Below are 12,814 nucleotides of genomic sequence, written 5' to 3'. Positions count from 1 at the left end.
CTCACGCCTACCCCTTCTCCAGGTTCACAACCGGAACCTCCTGTCTCTGGACTTTGACCGCGTGACACGCACAGAGAAGATCTACGATGACCACCGCAAATTCACCCTCCGGATCCTGTACGACCAGGCAGGGCGGCCCAGCCTCTGGTCCCCCAGCAGCAGGCTAAATGGCGTCAACGTGACCTACTCCCCAGGGGGCCACATTGCTGGGATCCAGAGGGGCATCATGTCTGAGAGAATGGAATATGACCAGGCAGGTCGCATCACATCCAGGATCTTTGCTGACGGGAAGACATGGAGCTACACGTACTTAGAGAAGGCAGGTGTCTGTCTCCCTTTATCGCTGGTCATTGTGTAGAAGGCCGGTCATTGTGGCTGAACCCATGGCCAGGCTGAGTAGGTCTGACTAACCTTGGTAGGTCTGACCCGTGTAGTCTCAAAAAGAAATGTTCAGGAAAATCTGCAATAGTGGGCGGGGGGTCCTGAGAGGCATCTGGATAGATCATGTTGATGGCGTGACAGGTGGGGGTCCTGGGGAAGGAGAATACAAAAATTGCGCCTGATAGACTAGAGCTGAGAGGAGGCCCAAACACTGCCTGGACTTGCAGAGCAAGACTCAGGGTCTGGACTCAGATAGGGGTCTGCTCCCAGGTCTAGGGCACATGGGGTGATCTGGTCACGGAGAACAAGGCAGAAGCTTAGGGATCAGTGCTTAGGCAGGAAGCACTTGATCCTGAGTTTCTAGTGCTGGGCGTGGCCTTAGGAAATCCCTTCTGCTTCGGGGCAGAATTCATTTCATCCCAAGGGGCTAGGAATCAGAAAGGGCTTGTAATCAAAGTCGATCCCAAATAGGAGAAAATGGTAACTTGTTATCTGCTGTTATATAGCTTTGTTATCTGATGTTGTAATCCTGAAACAGAGTCTGTAATTCATGTCCCAGTTCTGGTACACAGATCCTTACCTTGTTTCCTGCTCCTGATCACCTGTCCCAGGCCCAGACTCTGCTTGCTCTGTGGTCAGTCTCCCTTATTCTGTGCTTGAGTAAGTCTCTGAGAGCAATGTTCTGTGGTAGTGCTAAGAGAGACCTTGAAAGTCATCCAGCAGAGTGAAAAAACAAAGCCCAGAGAGGGAAGAACTTTCCCAGGGCCACACAATGAGTCCGTCATTAGAAGCCAAGGTTCCCCATTCCCATATGACCTGTTACTACATAAACAATTGCGCAAAGCCTTAAATGCCTTACTCAGACGTGGTCTTTATACTGTAGGCCACAGGGAGTCAACAGAAGCTGTTTAGCAGTCAGTAGACATTGTCAGACTGTGTTTTAGGAAAATCATTCTTGTTTCAGCAGGAAGATTGATTTAAGAAGGAATCTGGAACGAGGAAGCCAGGAGAGAGGATGCTGCAAATACTTTAGGCCAGTGCTCCCGACCTTTCTTACACCCCATCATTTTTATACCACACAGAGGGGCAAACAGACAAAGCTGCTCACCGTAAGAAGGAAAATGGCCTGAGTGCTCTGGGGCTCCAGTCCCTGCCAGGCCAAGGACTGAGGGGAGCTCTTATCTGAGCACATCTGTACCCCATTGCAGCGTCCTATGACACTTTGGTTGGAAGGCTCTGGTTTGGGCCTAACTTAAGAACCACCAATTTTCTTGGCCTTTCATTCCTTTCCTTAAGTCTTGGGCCCACAGACCTGCCCTTCCACCCCACCACCCTGCTCTCATCTCTTGGTTTTCCTTTCCCTCCAGTCCATGGTGCTGCTCCTCCACAGCCAGAGGCAGTATATCTTTGAGTTTGACAAGAACGACCGCCTCTCTTCTGTGACAATGCCCAACGTGGCCCGGCAGACACTAGAGACCATTCGCTCAGTGGGCTACTACAGGAACATCTACCAGCCCCCCGAAGGCAATGCCTCAGTCATCCAGGACTTCACCGAAGATGGACACCTCCTCCACACCTTCTACCTGGGCACCGGCCGCAGGGTGATATACAAGTACGGCAAGCTGTCAAAGCTAGCTGAGATGCTGTATGACACCACCAAAGTGAGCTTCACCTACGACGAGACAGCAGGCATGTTGAAGACCATCAACCTACAGAATGAGGGCTTCACCTGCACCATCCGCTACCGTCAAATCGGGCCCCTGATTGACCGCCAGATCTTCCGCTTCACTGAGGAAGGCATGGTCAATGCTCGCTTTGACTATAACTATGACAACAGTTTCCGGGTAACCAGCATGCAAGCTGTGATCAACGAGACCCCACTGCCCATTGATCTCTATCGCTATGACGACGTGTCAGGCAAGACAGAGCAGTTTGGGAAGTTTGGCGTCATCTACTATGACATTAACCAAATCATCACCACTGCGGTCATGACCCACACCAAGCACTTTGACGCGTACGGGCGGATGAAGGAAGTGCAATATGAGATTTTCCGCTCACTCATGTACTGGATGACCGTCCAGTATGATAACATGGGGCGAGTAGTGAAGAAGGAGCTGAAAGTGGGACCCTATGCCAACACCACTCGCTACTCTTATGAGTATGATGCTGATGGCCAGCTGCAGACGGTCTCTATCAATGACAAGCCCCTCTGGCGATATAGCTATGACCTCAATGGGAACCTGCACTTACTGAGCCCTGGGAACAGTGCACGACTTACCCCACTAAGGTACGACCTCCGCGACCGCATCACCAGGCTGGGTGACGTGCAGTACAAGATGGACGAGGATGGCTTCCTGAGGCAGCGGGGTGGTGATGTCTTTGAGTACAACTCAGCTGGCCTGCTCATCAAGGCCTACAACCGGGCAGGTGGCTGGAGCGTCAGGTACCGCTACGATGGCCTGGGTCGGCGGGTGTCCAGCAAGAGCAGCCACAGCCACCACCTGCAGTTCTTCTATGCAGACCTGACAAACCCCACCAAGGTCACCCACCTCTATAACCACTCCAGCTCTGAGATCACATCCCTCTACTATGACCTGCAAGGACACCTCTTTGCCATGGAGCTGAGCAGTGGCGATGAGTTTTACATAGCTTGTGACAACATTGGGACCCCTCTAGCTGTTTTCAGTGGAACAGGCTTGATGATCAAGCAGGTCCTGTACACAGCCTATGGGGAGATCTACATGGACACCAACCCCAACTTCCAGATCATCATTGGCTACCATGGCGGCCTCTATGATCCACTCACCAAGCTTGTCCACATGGGCCGACGGGATTACGATGTGCTAGCTGGGCGCTGGACTAGTCCAGACCACGAGTTGTGGAAGCACCTTAGTAGCAGCAACATCATGCCTTTTAATCTCTATATGTTTAAAAACAACAACCCCATCAGCAACTCTCAGGACATCAAGTGCTTCATGACAGGTGAGGATAGGTGCTCATTCAGAGGGCAGAAACTGGTCATCTCCTTATTACTCTGGTGTCTCACAAAACATTCTTCTCTAAGGAAGCTCGTCTAGGGTAACAGGAAACATTGACTTTCTCTTAGAGCAGCATTTTCCAAAGTATATTTGAAGAAATACTAGTTCAGAGAAATGCTCTGGAAAAACTTGTGTTGATATCAAATCAATTTAACAGGGCAGCCACCATTCTTAAATTTTCATAATACATTTCACAGAAAGGTTCTGAGAAGTCCTGTAGTAAAGAGAACTGTTTAACATATTTACTCACTATTTCTTAAACTTATTGGACCATGAAACCATTTTTATCACCATGAAATCCTAATATCTCACTGTGCATTCTAAAGAATGCACTTTGGGAATTTCTGACCCAGAGATCAGGCTATGAGTCCCTGACAAGTTGGGTAAAGGTATGGCTTTTTAAAAAAAAAAAAAAAAATCAGTTATTTGGGATGATGTAATAGAAAATTCAGACTTTGGAGACAGATAGAACTGGGTGAAGGGTTCACCATTTCTAAGCTATGACAGTCATAAAAATTATTTAACTTTTCTGGATTCCTGATTTGTAAGTTGAAATTAGAGTACATACCCTGACTCTGATAAGTTAAATATGCATATCGTAAATCCTAGAGCAACCACTAAAAAATAAAATAGAAGCATAGCTAATTAGTCAATTATAGAAATAAAATGAAGACTAAAAAAATACTCAGCTCCTAAGAGGGTAAGAAGAGAGGGACAAAAGAGCAAAGAACAGGCAGACGAATAGAAGGGGAAAAAAACATTTACCTGGTAGGATGGTTGCAAGGGTGAAACGAGATACATTTTAGAACCTACCCAGCGCAATGCATGGCTCACTTTGGTTCCCTTTCCTCTACGCTCTGATTTGAAAAATGGGCTTTGCTTTCTACTACTGTGAAACCAGCTTGAGTATAAAGTGCCCCAGAGGTCACACAAGCCAGAAATGTCTCTAGCAGCCACAGTCCTCCTAGCAAGCCAGCCACACCCAGGCTAGCCACAAAAGACCTCAAGAGCTGGAGCAACTGTGGGGATTCAGGTCTGGATAAAGCCAGCACTTTTTATAGAAAAGAGTTTGTGGTGGGCAAAAAATGGGGATATCCAACTTGTACACCTAGTGGTGGGGTGCCCCCTCTTTTTTTCTCTGACACAATCCTCCTGCCCCCTATTTTAAGACAGTTTCATGTATTCAACAAATATCTCCTTTATGCAGCTACTGCTTTAGGCACCGAAGATAGAAAGATGATCCCTGCCCTCCAGGAATTCACACCGCAAGAGGGGAGACAGACACTTGCTGTTGAGGGAGCAGGGCCATGATGAAGGGTTGTACTGATGGCCATTGAAACACAGGAGGCACACCTGGCTCTGCCCAGGGAGCAGCTGATGTTCGAGGCACATCACGTAGCTGGGAGAAAGGCAATCCAGGCAGAGGGAAATGAGTGTACAAGATTGTAGAGAGGGCAACATGTACAGCTCACATGAGTCCCTTTGGAACGTGGCTTCCTGGTCCCCACACTTGATGGCCCAGTCCGGACCATGTTTCTGCTGACAGCAATTGGAGGATCCCTCTTTCAGGGAAGAATTCAAGATGATCATGTCGAGAGAATTCAGGTGGTCATGTCTAGAGTCCCAAAGGTGGTAAAGGAGAGAGAGCACAGTGGTGGGCAGGTAAAATGAAAACATCCTTGGGGCCTGTATATGCACAGGGATATCCCCACAAGGCTCACAGCATTCACCATGCTCAGCTTGCTGCCAGCCCTATAAAAACTTAACAGATTGAAAGGACATTTCCATTATATCTGTCTGCATTAATCACACCCCTGCCTCACCCTCCAGTGAGTTTCCTGTGAGATGACTTGGCAGGTCACTGAGGCTTAAAAAAATGATGCGAAAAACCCATTTTACTACTAAAAACCAAAATACTACTAACTCTCACTAAACTTTACCTTTTAGCTTCCACATGGGCTACATGCAACCTCATTCACATCTAGCAACAACAATATTAAAAAGAGCATCTTTTTCCAAAATCTTCTTCAAGCCTTCTGAGATATGCTCCAATTTGATAGGCCTGGGTCGCATGGCAACCCCTGAACCAGTCACTGTGGCTGAGGAAACAGAATGCACTGATTGGCTTAGCCTAGGTCACATACTCCGTTGCTGAACCCGTCCGTAGGTAGAATCAGCTTCCCTAAAACTACATGAAGATCCCCAAAAGAGTAAGAAGTCAGAATGGGATGCAAGGAAGGCAACCAAAAACTGTCCACCAGGAAACATCAAACACACTATTGCACTTAACCCTCACTTAAAGCTTGTGATGTGGAAATCACTGACCTCATATTTACAGAGAGGAAAAGTAAGGATCAGAGAGGTAAAGTCACTGGCCCACTAAGAAGTGGCAAGGCCGGGCTTGAAAATCTGCTCTGACTCCAAAATCCTCATTCTTAGATTCAAATTCACTTTGTAAAGTACAAGGCTGTGCACATATGAAAGGGATGATTATTATTTATCACTGTCCCAGGCGACCACACCGTAGTGTGGGACAGCTGGTAAAGAGGAGCTTTTTAACTTGAGGGAAATGTCTACCTCTGATGTCATAAGAAGAAAGAATAAAATTCCCAACTCTTCAGGAAGGCATTGTAGAAAAATCAGCGACTAAAAAAATTTTCAGCATTTTTCCCAAAGGCGCAATGAGAACATTTCCCACCTTCCATCACTTATAATTAAGGCCCAGCCTGCTTTTCAGTACCCGAGTCCCCTGGGAATTTGCAGTATTCCTGATAGAAGCTTTCCTTTGCAACTACAAATTCAGATCCAAGTTCTCAGCTTCAGACTAAATGGCTTTGTAGGTCCCCCTCCCCACCCCCAACACACACACACACACACACACACACACACACACACACACACACACACACACTTTCTGTTTGTTTTAATTTTCCAAAGAACCATCTGCCAAGATTCCCAGAATTGGAGATTCTTAGAAACTCAATGAGGAAAGGGACTTTAGAGAAAAGCCGGTCCAAGTGCCTCGTATTACAAACGAGGAAACGGAGGTCCAGGGACATGGGGGCATGCGCCCCAGGAAAACGCAGAAAACCTACGAGCCAGGATCCAAGCTGGACACTTTAAAATACATTAAATTCAATCGTTCATGTAACAAACTTGGAGTAGTTCCTGCTATACGATGGCTACCCCCAAATGGTAATACTATTAGTATTCTTCTCCATGACTTAGTGAAAAACCATTTCTACCATCAACTTGCCGGTAAGGAAACTCAGACTCAGGGAGGTTAACTGTTTAAGTTCACAAGGTGGGGAACCAGAGTTCGGACCTGGGTCTTGTCTTGCCTCACCGTGTTCTTTCCCTTGTATGATCTTTCTAGAAGTAGAATCTGGGTTTCCAGGCTTTCCTTTCCACCACCCCTTCATCTCAGCACCTCCCAGAGAAGGAGTCTGGAATATCCACAAAACAAAACAAAACAAAAAAACAAAGGCAAACATGAGGTCCTTGAATGGGAAGGCAGTGGTGAGAGGGACACGGTTGTTGGCCTCTAAAGGACACTCCCATCACTGGGACGAAGTCGGTGGTAGAGGAAGCAATTCCGCCAGTGCCTGGACCCTAAACAACACCTCCCTGACCAGGGAGCTGTCTCCTTTGGAAGAAGCCAAAGTAGCCCAGAATTGCTGGCTCTGAGGCTCAGCTCCAAATCCTGCCTCCCCCAGACTTTCGGTTCCAAGTCTGTGGTCAGCGACCGCTTTGGCATCTTCAGCTGCTCCTTCCCAAGGAAGCCTAGGCATGCCAGGACACTCTCTCCCGTAAGACCCAGACCTCCTCCCACCTGCCTTCCCAGGCTCTTCTTGCTCCAGCCACAGTTTTCCTTGCCGGTTCTCTCTGCCTCGTTAAACGCCTGTCTGGTTACTATCTGTTACTAACACTCCCCACATTCACCTCCCCTCTCCAGACTGCCTTGTATGCCAGTCTTTGCCTGAAGTACACCCTTCATCTCCACTGAAGCCTAACAAAATTTACCCAGCTTTCAATGTTTGGCTTAAATGCCAGCCTTCTTCATGAAGACTTGTCAGTCTGTCCAACTGAAAGGCTCCTGCCCTCCTCTCATCTGTTTTCTTGAATCGTGATTATCCACGCCCATGTCTCATCTCCCCCTCAGGGTCTTGAGTGTGCCAGATGAGGGTATGTGTGATGCAGCACTGGGCACATAAAAGGCATTCATCAATGGCGGGCTCTTTTTCCTTATGTCTTGACTTCCTGATGCCATTCTTTAATGAGCTAAGTGCTTGTGGAAAAATTGCACCTGTACCTTTAATTAATACTTTATAACTAATAATGCCCAAGGAATGTTATAAATCAATAAATCCCGTATCTATGGGGCTAGATCCTCAAGTCCAATATAAAGACAAGAAATCAAGGCACGAAGAGCTTACGTGACTTCCTTAGGCTGTCAAAGTAAATACCAGGCAGGAAGTGGCGGAGACTCTTTGATCTTTGGTATAGGCCATGTACATGCCCTATGGCACTGTGGCGCTGAGGCTCTAATCTCTGCAAAGAGGATTGAGAGTGGAAGGAGGATTTGTTTCTTAAGTGAATTTTCTCTTTGAAAGTCATTCATCAAAATCTTTCCCTGGGAGTGATGGTCCCTCTGCTAGTGTTTCCTATCGATGTTGGGGGTAGTTGTAGAAGAGCCTTCACCTATCAACGACTGTCCCTGGGTTTGAAGCTGAAGGTCCCAGGGGTTGGAGTGACAGTAGAAAGGGGAGTCTGGACACCTAGGTTCTAAAGTTACATCTCGCTTAGATTTATACCTAGGATGTGGAAGTTAGAGTCCAAGAGTATGTTCGGCTTTAACACCATGAGACCATTTTCCAAAGAGCTTATACCAGCTGACTCTTCCCCAGCAGCACTCCACATACTTACCCCCATCTGCAGCCTAATTCTAGGTGGCTTTACTAGGGTATGTCACGAGGACCACTTACTCCATGGGGATATTTCTGCTTCTCTCCTACCCAGATGTCAACAGCTGGCTGCTAACCTTTGGATTTCAGCTTCACAATGTGATTCCTGGCTATCCCAAGCCAGACATGGATGCCATGGAACCATCCTATGAGCTCGTCCATACACAGATGAAAACTCAGGAGTGGGACAACAGCAAGGTAATTTGTGTACATGGCCGCCCACCCTTCTGGCCATTCAGATATTACAGGAGTGGGTCCCACCGGCTTTTGAGGAAAGCTTGGGCCGATGATAGAAACAGATGCGGGGCATCCACAGTGCCTGCCAGAAACAGCACAAAGACCCTCACAGTCTATATTAAGGAGTTTTGTGTGTTACACTGAGTTTGGAGTTCCACAAAGACAATCAGCTTTTGTCACTACCCAGAACAAAACTAGAAGGAGGGAAGGTGTGTTCTAAATACAATGTGACATTTTCTGAGCACCTCAGTGTACCTGGTCTTGCATGAGGTATTCTATATGAGTTAACTCACAATTATCCTCTGGTATGAATATTCTCATTTTACAGATTTCATGCCTGAGGCTTTCCAATGCCACATAGCATAGAAGGGATAGAACTGGGATCCAAACCCAGATCTGCTTGTAGGTGCTCAGAAAAGATAACTTTCTCTTGTCTTCCTTTTATGACTTCAATTTCAAAGACTCATAGAATTGTCTAATTGTAAAGGTTCTGAGAAACGGTTTCATCCCAACCTCCCATGTCAGGCATCCATTTGCTTATTCCCATCCCCCTTCATAACGTCTGTACTAGGAGCTGGCTCTTCCAGGCCCCATGCTGCACCCCGCGAAAGCAGGAACAAATCAGGTAGAGACCAGGGTATCCCAGTCCAGGGGGACAACAGACTGAGGAAGAAAGCAGGACTGCCAGATGGCATATTGCTGGTGGGCAGGAACTTACACACCCACATTTGTTGCTCCCGGCTGATTCCATTAAGTCTCAGCTCAGCCGTCTCCTTCTCCTAGACTCTGGAGAATGTGATCCTGCACCTTTTTTTTTTTGCTCTGGCAGCACCCTACAGTTTCCTCTTTCACAGCAGTCTCCCCATTAAATTTTAATTCCTGTTTTCTTTTCTGTATCTAGTGGAGATGCAGTACCCAGCATACTACCTAGCACATAGTAGGTGCATAGAAAATTTTCATCAAATGAACAAATGGTTGAAAGTAGTAAACAACCCCATGAGTCAGGCATTTTCCCCCATTTTACAGATGAGGACCAGAGCTCAGAGAGAAACTTGCATAAGGTCGCTCAGCTGGAGCATGGCAGAAGGCGATGAGAACCCACGCCTGTCTGGCACAAGCCCATCCTCTTTCTGCTGCGTTCCGCAGCCCTAGCCCTGCCCCACTGCCCCTCTCCAGGCCCCACTGTCCCTCCAGGCTGCCAGAGGCCCACAGTCTGGCCCATTCCCAGGGCCGATTCCAGGGCTCAGCTATTCCGCCACCACCGGCTCCCTTCACAGTGCAGAGCCCCAGCCTCTGACAGCCTGTTTGCCAGCCTCGCTTGTCAATGAATTATTGATTTCTGCCCTTGGCAGGCATCGGAGGTCTTTGTTGTTGAGCACTCCAGCCTTCGTGAAACTCTAGGAAATAATTGTTCACAGACAGGGTTCTATTAATTATAAAGAGGACTTAATTTCAGTGAGAAGCCGATGGGCTTGTTTCTAAAGCCTTTTTTTCTGAGTTGCTGATAAGGCTCAGGAGCCTGCTGCTACGCTGAGCTCCCCGAGCTGTGGGAGGGACAAGTAGGTGGTATGCCAAAGAGACAGGGCCCAACGTGTCCCCCAAAGCAGCCAAGAGCAGGAGTACCTGAGGAGCTGCCACCAGGAAGCACTGCAGGGCAGAGGCCATCCTTGAGAATCATCTATTAACACTGCAAAAAGCAATAAAGCAGTGTAAGAGGGTTTATATAAATCACTACTTGTCATCTCACTTAGCCTTCTGGCCGAGAATGCATTTCTTACCGTTCTTCCAGCTAACAACGCCCCTTGTCCTTCAAGTCTCAGCTCAAGCGGGAGCTTGTCCTTGAACCCCGCCTTCTCCACCTTGCTCCTCCACCTTCAGGCTGAGTATTCTGAGCCTTGTTCGCTCCTCCCTCCTCCAGCAGCCCTTAAAACCGAGCCTCTAGAATCAGACAGACCTGGGTTCTAATGTTGGATTAAACACTTATTAGTCGTATGGCTGTGGGCCAGACAACCTCTTTGAGCTTTAGTTTCCTTAGACGTAAAATCAGAATAGTAACAGTACCTACTATGTAAAGTTATTGTGGAGATCACATGAAATAACGAATGTGAATTATTTAGCTCAAAGACCAAGAAATGTTAGCTGTAGCTATTAATGCTCTTAGATCATCAGTTATCACATTTGATGGTAGTTGTTTGTTGTCACGTGTCTTTCTCCACTAAATGATGAGTTCTTCAAGGGCAGGATGATGTCTGATTCATTGTTGTATCTCCATTGCCCAGGAAAGGACTTTGTACGGAGTACATGCTCCCTGAATGGTTTCTGAGTGGGAGGATGAGTGAATGGATGGATAGAGGATGGCTTGATGTTCTAGTGGTCAGCATTAGAGCTACATGCTACAGGTTAATGAATATGTATAGATCTGACATAGTTATCTAAGCTGATTCTCCAGGGTCTTATGAGTTTTTCCCTTTGTCTGACTCTCTCTCTCATTCTCTGTCTTTCTCTTCTCCCCCTCTTTCTCTCCCTCTCCCCTCCCCCGTCATCTCATTAGTCCATCCTTGGGGTACAGTGTGAAGTGCAAAAACAGCTCAAGGCCTTCGTCACCCTAGAACGTTTTGACCAGCTCTATGGCTCGACAATCACCAGCTGCCAGCAGGCCCCAAAGACAAAAAAGTTTGCGTCCAGTGGCTCCGTTTTTGGCAAAGGGGTCAAGTTTGCCTTGAAGGACGGCCGAGTGACCACAGACATCATCAGCGTGGCCAACGAGGACGGGCGAAGGGTTGCTGCCATCTTGAACAATGCCCACTACCTGGAGAACCTGCATTTCACCATTGACGGGGTGGACACCCACTACTTTGTGAAACCAGGGCCTTCGGAAGGTGACCTGGCCATCCTGGGCCTCAGTGGGGGGCGGCGAACCCTGGAGAACGGGGTCAATGTCACCGTGTCCCAGATCAACACGATGCTCAATGGCAGGACTAGACGCTACACAGACATCCAGCTCCAGTATGGGGCGCTATGCTTGAACACCCGCTACGGAACGACATTGGATGAGGAGAAGGCACGGGTGCTGGAGCTGGCCCGGCAGAGAGCTGTGCGCCAGGCCTGGGCGCGTGAGCAGCAGCGACTTAGGGAAGGGGAGGAAGGCCTGCGGGCCTGGACAGAGGGGGAGAAGCAGCAGGCACTGAACACGGGGAGGGTTCAAGGTTATGACGGCTTCTTCGTGATCTCTGTGGAGCAGTACCCAGAACTGTCAGACAGCGCCAACAACATCCACTTCATGAGACAGAGCGAGATGGGCCGAAGGTGACAGAGAGGACTACGGCCTGGACTTCTTGCCAAAGACAGCTACTCTTTTGTGGCCGCATACCTGACTGTGTTGTACTTTTTAAAGCACAAGTGCAGAAAAGAAACGAACAAAAAGATACTGGTTGCATTGTAACTCATGCAACATCCTTTTTTTTAAGAAAAGAAAAACACGAAATTGGCCTTCACACATTTTTTGCAAAGAACAGAAGGTATTTTTTTTCTGTAGTGTGATCACAATGAAAACTTTATTGTCTTTTGTTCCCTTTTTCCTTGTTGTTTGGGGTACATTTCTCCTCTCTGAGACATATATCCTGGGGTGTGTCCTTGTCTGTCCCTCAGTACCCAGTGTGATGTGAGACATGAGTGTCTGTGCTAACTTGTCTCATGTGCAACCTTTCCTCTATGGGGGTCGGGCGAGAGTGACGGGTGCAGAGAGTAATAGGCTAGTACTAAACTTCTAAGGGGGCGTGGAAGAAGGTTTTTCAGGACTTGTGGATCCTTGGCTAAGCTCTCGCAGATAAGCGATAGCTTTTTACTCACTGTGTCTCATGCCTCCGGAGGACCACAGGTGGCTTCCTGTTTCTCCGGGGAATTTTGCGATGTCGTTCAGCACCTTTTTCAAGCTGCCCCAAACCCCTGTCCAAGCTTATATTTTGATGCTAAATGAAACCCCCTCCCCCTTTTGCAAATCCTGTGTAGTTGTCGGTGCCACCCTCATGCTGGGATGGAGAAAGTGTCTCCCAGATCCTCCCCCCAGTCTGGTAACATAACATCCTGGCGCTTAGAGCCTCATCCTCCCCGAGGGGCAGAGGAACCCAGGATGTCTGTGGTTGGTTGGTCCTCCCATGATGTTCTTTATTCATCTTCTCCTCTCTCCCAATGTGA

The 12,814-nt window shown here is 47.9% G+C and overlaps 1 protein-coding gene across 7 annotated transcripts in view; it reads left to right on the top strand.

Moving 5' to 3' along the window:
• The window catches only part of TENM4 (teneurin transmembrane protein 4), a 685,723-nt gene extending 673,541 nt beyond the window's left edge, over positions 1-12,182 (top strand). For 5 of the 7 annotated variants that reach the window (XM_039848158.1, XM_039848157.1, XM_039848160.1 and 2 more), the window contains 4 exons: positions 23-319; positions 1,749-3,363; positions 8,439-8,581; positions 11,172-12,008. In XM_039848158.1, coding sequence (XP_039704092.1) covers positions 23-319; positions 1,749-3,363; positions 8,439-8,581; positions 11,172-11,930 — 2,814 coding nt within the window. In that variant the 3' untranslated portion in view covers positions 11,931-12,008. Of the gene's footprint in view, positions 1-22; positions 320-1,748; positions 3,364-8,438; positions 8,582-11,171 lie in introns of all 7 variants that reach the window. The other 2 variants (XM_039848155.1, XM_039848159.1) reach the window with 1 other exon arrangement.
• The last annotated feature ends 632 nt before the right edge of the window (positions 12,183-12,814 follow it).

This window comes from Pteropus medius, unplaced genomic scaffold (genome assembly GCF_902729225.1).
Source record: "Pteropus medius unplaced genomic scaffold, Ma_sr-lr_union100, whole genome shotgun sequence".
In the NCBI taxonomy this organism is placed as follows: domain Eukaryota; kingdom Metazoa; phylum Chordata; class Mammalia; order Chiroptera; family Pteropodidae; genus Pteropus; species Pteropus medius.
The sequence above is the reverse complement of the archived record's forward strand: the minus strand, read 5'-3'. Positions and strand labels throughout refer to the sequence as shown.